The sequence below is a fragment of the Palaemon carinicauda genome, chromosome 30 (assembly GCF_036898095.1).
Source record: "Palaemon carinicauda isolate YSFRI2023 chromosome 30, ASM3689809v2, whole genome shotgun sequence".
Lineage (NCBI taxonomy): Eukaryota > Metazoa > Arthropoda > Malacostraca > Decapoda > Palaemonidae > Palaemon > Palaemon carinicauda.
In genome coordinates, this window is record NC_090754.1 from 51304933 (window position 1) to 51317743 (window position 12811).

The 12811-nt window shown below is 34.4% G+C and overlaps 2 protein-coding genes across 2 annotated transcripts in view; one reads left to right on the forward strand and one right to left on the reverse strand.

The window, feature by feature from the left end:
• The window catches only part of Orai (calcium release-activated calcium channel protein orai), a 72786-nt gene extending 70575 nt beyond the window's left edge, over positions 1-2211 (forward strand). Inside the window, exon 7 of the mRNA XM_068353761.1 lies at positions 2074-2211. The gene's annotated coding sequence lies outside the window, so the exon portion shown is untranslated. The remainder of the gene's footprint in view (positions 1-2073) is intronic.
• Positions 1386-12811, reverse strand: part of LOC137623099 (RNA-binding protein 12B-like) — an 18216-nt gene continuing 6790 nt past the window's right edge. The window contains exons 2-4 of the mRNA XM_068353758.1: positions 3493-4017; positions 2739-2915; positions 1386-2245 (exon numbers count right to left, since the gene is read on the reverse strand). Coding sequence (XP_068209859.1) covers positions 2019-2245; positions 2739-2915; positions 3493-4017 — 929 coding nt within the window. The 3' untranslated portion in view covers positions 1386-2018. The remainder of the gene's footprint in view (positions 2246-2738; positions 2916-3492; positions 4018-12811) is intronic.

The window sequence follows — 12811 nt, forward strand, 5'->3', positions numbered from 1 at the left end:
GCTTTACTTCATGTGGGCAAGTACTTTACTTGTGGCATAGAGCATTCAGGAAATCAAACTTACAAGTACCGCAAATAATGACCTAGTGAAATATTTTAAAATTGGAGTTTGTGATAAAGGAATTACAACTACATCTCAATGTTGGAAGCAGCTCAATGTTGTACCAAATTGGCAATTGATAATCATTACATTGAAGAGTCTTAGGTTACTTGTCATAATTGTTCGGTTTTAGGACCTAAATTGTTGCTGGATATATGGATCTTAATAAAATTGTGAATTTGATTTGTTTATTTGGTAGAGGTATGCTTTTGTGATGCAATCTAGTGATCTTTTGAATTTAATATGATGTATTAGTTCCACAGTAATCAATTTTACTTTTATTAAGATAAGCAATTAGGTAATAAAGTAATATCCAGATAAGTCAGGTTGGATTTCACAGTACGCAAACTGGACTACAGGTATCCTAAGACATTATTTAATTGATAACGAGAAATTAAATGTCTTATCTCTTTCCTTCCCTTGTTACTCACCGTTACTAGAGTGTGGAAGTCAGCAATATAAACTCAGGGAAGGTTCATATAATAAACAAAGTTTTAATAATAGGATTTATTATTTCTATACGTACTCACCTGATATTCAAATACTGTTCATGTCCACCCTCTTCCGCACTGATTAGTACTGTACTGTAGAAGGGAATTTTGTAGACTTTCGGACTGAAGACGATACAATGTTATTGTCGGTTATTTACTAGAGATTTTAATGTATTGGAAGGAAAGAAAACAGGCTAATGTCTACATAACCAAGCTTCTAGAGATGAAAGAAATATGATCAGGTGAGTATAGAAATAACAAATTTGATTAAAATTCAAATTTTTGAAAGAATATTCTTGACAAAACTCACTAATTACCATATTGTGTGAGGACATTGGGGATTATTATTATTAATATTGTTATTTAATTGTAGTTGTTGCTGTTGTTGTTGTTATCAGTTTAACAAGGGCCTTTTGAAAGGTCATTGGTGCTAGAACTACCAAATTTCATCTGTCATCTCATTTTAAACTTTATTATCCTTTCATGATTAACCCTTTTACCCCCAGGCTATTTGGAAATTTCCAACCCTTAACCCCCAAGGGTTATTTTTTATTAAAGCACATTTTGCAGTATATATTTTTCAAATTGCTCTAACAGTCTTAATTTTTGTCATAGAGAGGTCAGGTTGGTCTCATTCTCTTGGAAAATGCCTGAATTTTCTCAAAATTATCAAAAAAAAATTGTAAATAGCATTTTTTTGCAGGGACGTACCGGTACGTCCATGGGGGTAAAGGGATGTGTTTTGTGAAACGTACCAGTACAGTACGTCCTTTGGGGGTAAAAGGGTTAACATGTTCATTTGGTATCATAACTAAAGAAACTATATTACTTGTCAGTAAAATTATGTATTTACCTAATATAGTTAAGTACAGTATATTTTATCTACAAAAATAATTCTGAAAATCTCTTCAGAGCTTAATCTATATCTTACATCCTAAAATCTTTGTTTTAGTACCATCTTTTGACAACAATGTGTTTAAAATGTTTCCAAAGAAAGGTGGGATTTATTCTCATTTTTTGTACCTGTTAATTACAAAGATTTTCAGTCACTATTAACAACCTGATTATGTCTGCAGTACAAAGTAATAATTAATGCATATTTTACTGACTTAACTATACAAAAACTATAAGAATTAGTAATTTTCAAGTTTATTTACTCTATGGCAGTGCATGTTGATTTTTGCTATGATTCATCTATTCCTGGGACTAACTTTCTCTAAGTTTTGTAACATTTCAGATAAGTATAATAGAATCTAAAAAAAATCACCCACAAGTTAACTTACACTTACTCCTAAACAGCATCAATCAATAAGATTGATTTTATTTACTTTTTATCCTAAATCTTGTTGATGTTCTTTAGACAAACTTTTAAAACATATAAGTTAATGGTTCACAAGATTAATCATTAATCTCAAATTATTATTTTGTTTATTTGTTATTTGGTCCTCTGTAGTCACAAATGAAGGGATACTTTTCTCCACAGAAGAAATTAGTGGCTCTGTATCCTGACCATTTGTCCAAGAAGATGCACTTCATATTTCGATTCCTGCTTGGCTGCCCTTGCTTCCAGGTGGTGCGTTCCACATCCTTTCCATTTAACCATTTCCAGCCTCTGCTTGGTACATCAAATTTTGCTCCAACCCAGAAAGCATCAGCTGTAGAGGTAAAATTAACATATTTCTTTTAAAAAAAGTAGCACACATATACTAAGTAGACTTGAAAATTTTTTTTTCCTGAGTTGGGTTACTATATGGTTCACATTAGTATCGACTAAGCAAAGGTCTCTCATTTTCGCTTGTTTGCTATTTTGAAGATGATAATCTTATTGCAAGGTCATAAAGTGCCATATATGTTGTTTTTAATTATGCTAATGAAAGTAAGATTAAGACATGTATGTCCGTGACTTAATTGAAGGGCCACTAAGTAATTCATAATGAAATTGCAATAGATGTGGATGAGATGATCTGGAACCAAAAGAGCTTTGAATGATTTATGATAAGCATAACATAAATATTACAAGAGACATTCCTGTCTTGGTGATTTATGACATTTCTATATCGTTTCATATCATGCATTTATTACACGTTAATATGAATAGTGCTGAATGAGCGTTGCATATGGACAAATACCTTGTTCTCAAATACTTACAGTAATGGTTGGTAAGGAACATTTGTAATTGTCGGAGTCTATGCGGGGCAGCCAGTGTACCTCCATATTTTAGACAGTGGGCATCAGCCTCCCCCCATGACTTCCAGTCTCTTTGGTCATGGAAAACTAGGTAGCAGCCTCCTGCCTGATTATAGAAGGGACTAGGGCAATTGATGGCTGTCAAGGGAAAGATAGTGTACAATGTTAGGATCATCTATGTTACTTTTCTTGACACAAAATATCTCTCTCTCTCTCTCTCTCTCTCTCTCTCTCTCTCTCTCTCTCTCTCTCTCTCTCTCTCTCTCTCTCTCTGGATATATAGGAAAGGGCAATATGAAGCTTACCTCCAATTAGGCCAAATAAATTCTTTGAGATAGAATATAATTTGTTAATGGTCCTTAGGAACAGTTATGTCCTTCATGAATAATTTACACACTGTATTGCATCAAATTGCAATATATTGGTAATTTGCACTATTAATTGTGATTAGCAGTCCAAAATACTTTAATACATTTGGTTTAAATGAAGTATCAAATTAGACCAAAGGGTCATTTATTTAATTTTCATATACATGATTCATGTAAAGTAATGTACCCTTCATTTGGATTTTTGTATATTTTTTTTTCATATAAATTTTACAGTATATGCATGATTTTCATTAGTTTCAAAAGTTTTCTCAACCTCCACAAAATCCTATTTTTAATGGCAATAAGGGAACAAAGTACTGTAAATCTTTCATTTCTTAGTAACTTACGTTCAGGAGGAAGAGGGTTATACTCTGGAGTCTGTTGTGTGGTTGGCGGATAGTAATTCCTAAAATCTGGAGTAATGAATCCTGTATCTTCATCTGTTGGGAAATGTGAATCATCGTCTGTTGCAAACCGCGAATCTTCGTCTGTTGGGAACCGCGAATCTTCGTCTGTTGGGAACCGTGAATCTTCTGTTGGGAACCGTGAATCTTCTGTTGGGAAACGGGGATCTTCACCTGTAGGGAATTCTGGGTCTTCGTGTGCTGGGAATCTTGTTGCGTATCTCTCTTCTTCATCCCTATCTGCATCAACATCAGCATCCCTATCAGTATAGTAATCAGGAAGTGGAGGTGGAATTGGGGCTTCTGTTGTAGTTGCTTCTTCTGTTGGCTTTACAAATGGGACGATGGAATACCACCAGCCAGATAAGTCTTGTATTAAATCATTGGCAGGGGAATCTATCTCGTCACCATCTCCAAAGTCATATTCTTCATAATCAAGGCCTGGTGATTCTGTAGTCTCTTTTTCTTCTGTAATGATAGCAGTATAAACACGACAATGTTAGTATTACAAAGACAACAATAACAAAGATGTTAATGAAAATAACAAGGTACAATACATTCTCAGCTGGTGACCAAAAGATCTATCCAACAAAATTATTTGTATTAATTTTAAAAATTTCTAATTACAGTAGTCATGTTGCACAAAATCAGCCAGACGAATGTTTATTGAGAGAAAAGATGAAATGACTTCTCAGTGCAGTGTAAATGATGTAGAAAAGAATTATGGTCAGGGTTGCTGATCTGACTAAAATACCTTCCAAGAAGGGAAACAAAGGAATCAGGTCCTAAATATAAGAACACTATTCCAGAGAGGTGTATAATGTTAATACAGTAGGAAGCTCACCTAAATGATACATGACATCAAATTATAGTGCAAAACTGAGAAACATTTAAAAGTGGGACTTTTTAATACAGTATGCCCAAGTAAATGCACTGCAAATTTGAAAATATTGATGCTTATAGAAAAGGATTTTGGATTCCTCTATATCTAATGTAATGAACGAACTTTGCAAATAAGAATATCGCTGAAAGGTACAGTCAGTAACAAAGACTTGATATAAATAATCATGAAAGGTTTGACTGTATGCTAATACTGTAGAGACTTTACCAATAAAAACAGGATTAATACGTAAGAGAAAGAAACTTTACTGAATGGAAACAAAATAGCTGATTCTGGTAAATTTATACCAAACGATCACAGAAGTAAATCGAAAAAATAATGGATTATTATGAAAAGACATGAAGAACCAAGCAATGAGAATTAAATGTAAAGTCTAAATTCAAAGATATCTCTGCCCCCGAAGAAATGACCAAGTTAGTACAAAAACTATGATCATTCAATATTTATCTACATAATCAACTGTTGCCTACTGTAGTATCCCAAACAGACATCAATGATCATTCAATATTTATCTACATAATCAACTGTTGACTACTGTAGTATCCCAAACAGACATCAATGATCATTCAATATTTATCTACATAATCAACTGTTGACTACTGAAGTATCCCAAACAGACATCAATGATCATTCAATATTTATCTACATAATTAACTGTTGACTACTGTAGTATCCCAAACAGACATCAATGATCATTCAATATTTATCTACATAATCAACTGTTGACTACTGTAGTATCCCAAACAGACATCAATGATCATTCAATATTTATCTACATAATCAACTGTTGACTACTGTAGTATCCCAAACAGACATCAAGAAGCATCATTTCTCCAAAGGAATCATTATAAAAGTGAAGATTACAAGAGCTACTTTAATCATAATAAAGGGATTTTGACGAAGGAAAAATCTATTTCTGGGGAGAGACCTGTGACGCCCGGCGAAAAAGTCCTTCTTTGTACTTTTTCTGATATAAATCTTCCAAATATACCAGAGAAAATTAAAAGCATGGAATGCAGAGGTTACAACCCTCGCGCGAGCACCTTGTTGGTGTCGTATATCTAACAAGGGCGTTTGTAAAACACTATTCACAGGCTGTCTTCCATTTAGATAATCCCTTCATCAAAGGGGGAGGGCCGTGATAGGCCCTAGAGAATACAGTTGGGTTACCCTACCGACACCTACCACTCGCGCTCACCAGGTCATCCTTCTGTTTTGGAACTTGCTTACAAGTTGAGTTTTTTGGGCACAGTGTTTTTTCGAAGAGTTTCTCGTTATTTCAACATGACTGACGTTGCTACTTCACCCTTACCAATGTTAAGTACCATAGTTTGTTTTGGCAGCTTTTGACAGTACCGGGCATTTGTTCTGTTTATTTCTGGGGAGAGACCTGTGACGCCCGGTGAAAAGAGTCCTTCTTATATACCTTTTCTGATAAAACCTTCCAATTATACCAGAGAAAGATAAAAGCATGGAATGCTGAGGTTACAACCCTCGCGCGAGCACTTATTGGGTGTCGTGTATAAAGCAAAGGCGCGTGAAATCCACTATTCACAGGTTGTCTTCCATTTAGTTAATTCCTTCGTCAAAGGGATGGGCCGATACAAAGGCCCTAGCCAACCCACCAGCGCCACACCACCCACGCCCCGACGCGAGCGCCATCTGAACAACATCCTCATAATAATAACTAGATACTACCAAAAGTTAAAGGAAAATTTAGTGATAAACTAAGGGTTAAATGGCCAGCTAATTCTTACTGATTTGGATTATTGCTGATATAGAAATGTAATTGCAAAAAAATCTCTTTAGGATAGTTAAAAAGTATCACAGAGATTTTCAGATGATAAGAGGGTGGACAGAATGCAAGTTTTATGTAAATGCTTATGTTCACTTTCAATACCAGAAAAGCTAAAATATAGTACTATACACTTATAAAAGAAAATGCACCAATAGAAATTATTGATACTATTGCTTACATGTACAGACAGACGTACTGTGCCTGCATACAGTATATGCAGATAGTGCTGATATGTTTTATATAAGCAAGTGTTTTTATGTAGAGAGAAATTAAGTTTTATATCCATATACTTAGTATGGTTTAAAAGGCAATTTAGGAAACTTTCCAGGGAACTCTTACATTCTAGTCAGGCGTATATACCGAAATGTTGGTTGCCTGAATATTATTCTTCCAACTCACACTATTCTTTGTGTGTTTTGCTTTCATTTGCCTCCACAGGCTTTCCTCAAGTATGTTATTTCCAGCTATGAATCTTTGCTATCAACAAAATCACATTCTGAATTAATTTTAGATCATTTTTTGAAGTCTCTGTTTTGGATACTACTTTACCTGTACAGTACTGTATGTCACTTCAAGTGGATCCACTGTTATTAAAGGTAACAAATCTCACCCATTTTCCTATACTGTTGTAATTATGCAAATTATTCAAAATTCAATGCATGTTCCCTAATCACCCTGACCATGCAGTTGATATTCTTGTCTTTTCTTCGATTAATTTCATTCAATTTACACCTTAACCATATTGATATTTGGATATCTTCTCTTTAGTACATCAAAGACTTTTATTTCAGCAATCTTCAAATTTCTTCTTGTGTTCAGCAGTCTGGGTAAAAGAAAATGCTTTTTATACTCCTCTCAACTCCTTTCTAGATATTTACCAGGCCAATGTATATCTGCTGTCATTCAGGGAGCATCTGCTGGCTGTCCCATTTGCATCAGTGTTCCTCAGGTTCCATTTCTCTCACGTTCCTTCCTTCCAGTTTAACAGATATATGATCTTTAGATAATAACCTAACCCAAATTGCTTCTTTTATTCCTTTTATTTTCATACTTGGTCTTAACCTGTTCTTTATTTATCAACACCGATCAATGACTAAGGCATATTTTCGACTAATTTGGCAGCTGTACCATCAATGTTTTTTATTTTAGAGCTCAGGAAGGGATGAGACTTGTAATGTTGGGAGGGCTCTGGAGAAGGGTGAGAGGGTTTTATTTTGTTGATTCAAGGATTGCATGGTAAAGATTATAGCTGGGGAGAAAAAGGTAACAACGAAAAGAGTAAAATATTCAGGAATGGAAAAGAATAATAGTGAGTGTGTGTTTTTGGTAGCTTGACATTTTTTCTTGACTGGGTATGGAAGTTGTGAAAGGATGGTTGAGGTAGGTGATGTGAATGCAGGTGTAGATGATAGAGAAAGCAATACAAGTCATTGTTGGAAAGATTCTTGTGGAAGAGCATTCTAAAAAAAGATTGATTGTTGGAAATGCAGGATTTCCAAAGAAGAATACAGTATTTATGAGTATACTTTAGAAAGAAAAAAGCTTATTAGATTGTGTCCATCCAGACAGTATATGATACAGCAAGTAATGGATATAAGGGGAAGAGAGTAGTGGCTGAAAGACTATCAGATCATCATCATCTGGAGGCAACCTTTAAAATGGATAGAAATTTGTTTGAAGAGGGACGGGTAAAATATGGCTATAAATGTAATGATGAAGAGTGAATTTGACTCGAAGTATCTTAGAAAAGCATTTGAAAAGATGGAATAGGGTTATGATTGTAAAGTAAGATGAGAATATGAAAAATATTCAAATGTCTGGGACAGGGTCCTAGGTCAGCAAGGTGTTTGTGTGAGTATCCAAAGATAAGAAAGATATTAAGAGAATAAATCAGCACAAAATAAAATGAGAAAATAGAGAAATGCAGTGAATGAATAACATATTGGCTAAGGTAAAGTACTGTACTTTATAAAATAGAAATGTAAAATTAAAATCTCAAGATAGAAACGGCTAGCAAAATCTAACCGAGCCCCTTTGTGTCAATAGGTGTAGGAGGAGATGATGATGATGATGAATGTAACAATACATGCGAGAATGAGTAAGGAAGTCAAAGTAAAACGTAAGTAATTAAAATAGAGGTTTAAAATTAGTAAGTATAAGTTGAGTAATGTGATTATTCAGTATGCAAATATGAAACAAAAGTGATTGTTTCTTCAATATGAAAATGACTTAAGTCATCTTTATTATTATGATAATAGTAAAATTATTAGTATTACAGTAAAAAGAAACGCTAGAGGTTCTGGTCAGTTAATTGAAAAATCCCTGTCTTGCGACCTGTTGGATGGGGGTTCGAGACCCGCTCAAGCGGGATAGTATAGAGTAGTGTCTGTAATCTCACCATCCTTGTTAGCAAGGGATTGGTTTATGGAGGAACTTGTAGGTCTACATGCTGAGTCATCAGGAGCCATTGTCTGGCCCTACCTGGTCCTAGCTTCAGTGCTGATCATATGTGTACATGGTCAGTCTTTAGGATATTGTGATGCCTCTTGCATCTGTCAATCATGAACGACCTTTAAACCTTTAAGTAGATTATGCAATAGAAACAACGGATAGTAACAAACAGTTAGATTCTATGATGAGATTCATTTGAGTGTTCAACAAGAAAGTATTTGCACTATTTTGAGCTTTAGAAATTCCAATGATGCATCTACAAGAGGGAAGTAGTTTTGTAGGGAAGTAGATGCAGAAAAAGAGGTTATTGTATAAATGGGCAATGCAACAAAATATGTAAAAGGGGGGGGGGGGGTTGTCTGAAAAGGAAAGCAATCCTTGTTTGGTGGAGTTGAGTAGTTTGAAGTTCTTTTTTTTTTTTTTTTTTTTTTTTTTTTTTTTTTTTTTTTTTTTTTTACAAGATGGATGAAAGAGAGGCAGATCTGAATGACAAATGTAGAAGAGATTAGTATTAAGATTGAACATCTGTGTGGAAATGACTTCAGGGTGTAAATAAATGTTTTTAGGGGTTTAGAGAATGGGAGTGGGGTAAACTACGCAAAACTCTGGTCGTTAGAGAGGAGCCACCAGTGACTCCTAAGAAAGTGTTTCTCGGTAAGTATGTTAGGAAAAATACAAATTGCTTAAAATTTGTGATTTTTAGGGGTTAGAAATGGAACAATGCTAAGATTTTCTTTGATTACAAGTGGGATTCTGCAGTGTGGTGGGGAAAGTGCAAATGAGTAGCTGACCAGGATGTGTAGGGTATGTCTGGATGAAGGAAGGGCTCCAAATGAATAGGTTAGAGGTATTATGGCTCTATTACTAAAGAGTAAAGATGACAGAGAAGACTAGGACTTATTGAAGCGAAGTTTACCTAATATACCAGGGAGGGTGCATGTTATGATCTTGATTAAGAAATAAGTCAAGAGATTCACTGGGAGAATCTTTGTAATTTTAGATAAGGAGAAAAGGTGTTAATTGCTTTTTGTAAAAAAGTTATGGTAGAAACTTGGGAGTTATGTTAAGATGTTGTGTCCCACATGGACATAGGAAAAGATGATAGAATTAATAGCTATCCAACAAGGAGCATATTGAGAATATATATCAAAGATGATTTAATGTCATTTACAGGTTTTTGGGATAAAAGCAAATCTTATGCCAGAATATGTAGACAGGAGATCGATTGGTTACCTCTGCCAATGAAGTTGGGAGGAGGTTATGATGTTTTTGCCCTTGTTTGCTTGTATGTTTGTTTGTGAACAATTTCTTGGCCACAATTTTATTTATATGAAACTTTTATGGATTAATTGTTATGTTGACTAGTGGATGTGATTCAATTTCGCAAAATTCTAGGTCAAAGGTCAAGGTCGAGCAAAAGGCCGACTAAATTAACCCTGACTTCAATCCCAAGTTTGCATTTGGTTGTCGCCCAGACTTCAAATATGCCTACGGTCTAAATTTATCCTGGGAAAGGCAAGCTGGTTTCGAGAAATAAACTGCTATGGCGGAGGTCTCCACCTTGAGTACTTCTTTAGTTTTGCGTTAAATTTGGTCAGAAATAATATTTATACCATCTAGCTGTTTGTTAACTTTGCAATGATATATGTGTAGAGTTGCTGGATAAAAAAAGGATAATTTTGAATAAAGTGAGAATTACTGAAATACACAAATGATATATGGATGGAAACCTAAGATGATAAGATGATGGATCTACGAATATTAATATGGTTGGGAAAAGAATAAAATTTATTATTAATTTTGCCAGTATTTTATTAGTTGATGTGATGGATGGGTGAAGATATGAGCCAGAACAGGTTAAACGAGATAGGAAGCAAATATATGAAAATTGTCTTTTTACAATTATCGCGACGCCTAAAGAAGTTTAAACTGGAAATGAATGAAAGATGTTTGGCCAACTCTCTCTTGAGGAAGTAAAGTTTAGATTTTACTTTAGGAAAAAATAAAAAAAAAGGTAGAAGATATGTTGAGATGAATTGTTTGTGCAGCATATCATGAAAGTGATAAGGATTGAAAGAAAGGAGGAAATATAATAAAAAAAAGGTTAAAGTAAATATAAATATGAATTAGTCTTTTTAAAGTTACTTAGTAAAATTGGGAAAATAAAGAACGATAGCTCACAAAAAAAAGGAATGATACGGACGATTTGATAAGAAAGAAAAGAATTAAGATTTTGATAGTCATTAATATGCAAGAAAAGGAATTTCACATGTTAATTTAGGTTGAGGTTTATCTTATAGGTAAAATTAATATGATAGTGATCACATGAATCTTCTGTGACAATTTAGTTGAAGTTTTTTTTTATAAAGTAGTAATTTAACCTCACTGCAGCAGTGCTTAATTTATCTTTAAAGTTAATCCATTTCACGGAAAAGACGCAAGGCTGAGGTTCATTGGGTTATGTGAGAGTTCAGAACCAGCTCAGTTTTGATAGAATCCACTGAAACACAACGCTATCACCCGTGGCCAAAGAGGGTATGGTGGCTTTTGTGGCAGATGGATGCAATGCCCAGGTTGCATATTATTGGAACTGCATTTTATCATAGATTATCACCTTTCAGTCCATGTAGTAGTAAATGGGAATTGATTGATTTGAGGTTTTAACAGCGATACCTTTAAGCAGTTGCTGAGATCACAAATGGGAATAGGGCAGTAAGTAATACATTATATATAAATGTAATATATATACAGTATATTTTTCTATATAATATATTACCACATTATTCCTATTTGAAAGGGGTATTAATATATATAACATCATCATCATCATCTACAGTAGTAGCAGCAGCAGCAGCAGCCATATCTAGTCCACTGCAGGAAAAAGGCCTCAGACATGCCCTTCCACTCGCATCATTTTATGGTCTTTCTCTTCCAGTCTATACCAGCAAATTTTCTTAGCTCATTAATCCATTGTCGTCTCTTCCTTCCCCTACTTCGTTTACAATATATATATATATATATATATATATATATATATATATATATATATATATATATTTGCATATATATATATATATATATATATATATATATATATATATATATATATATATATATATATATATATATATATATAGTGTCATGCCATATCAATACTGTAACAACTGAATCTTAGATGAACACAAGTATGGAAAAAAATTTCTACATTATTCGCTTCATACTCACATACAAAAAGCTCTTCACAATTGTATCAAACCTTACTCACACATTCACCCAATCACCTCTATCATGCTTAATGATGGCCTATTTGGTAACGTTCCTGAGTGGCAATCGCCAGACTGGGGTTCGAGTCCCGTTCAAACTCGTTAGTTCCTTTAGTGTCTGCAAACTCACCATCCATGTGACCTAAGGATGGTGGGTTTGGGGGAGCCTATAGGTCTACCAGCTGAGTCATCAGCAACCATTGCCTGTCCCTCCCTGGTCCGATGGAGAATGGCTTGGGAGATGATCATATGTATGTATGGTCAGTCTCTAGTTTCTCCTGCTTGCTAGGGCAATGTTACTGTTCCATGCTGTTGCCATTTATGGGTAGCCTTTAAACCTTAAAATAGTAAGTCCCTTCTTTTCCAATACTTCTTTTACAACATCCAAGAAACCTTAAAGGTTGTGCAGTACTTTAGAATTATATAATTTTCAGCAACCTACCATACTCCCTCAATTCCACCTGCTCTGAAATTTTCATTACACCCAGATGTCTTCATATTTTCCATCCTTTCATTCCATTATATGACAATAGCTTCGGCATTTTTCCACCAATTGTAGCAAACATGGACTTCAGATTTCTATAATGATGCAAAACAATCAATATCTTTTATATGCAATGATCCCCAGTCATCTCCTCTATAAAATAAAGAGCAAGGGTCTGACTATATATATATATATATATATATATATATATATATATATATATATATATATATATATATATATATACTGTATTCCTTTCCTGTAACACAGAGGGAGAGGGAGTACTCATACCCACCCTGGTGAGAGGTGGTACCCTGCGAGGCACACTTGGAAACCACACACTTACAAATTGCTGAACCATCGGG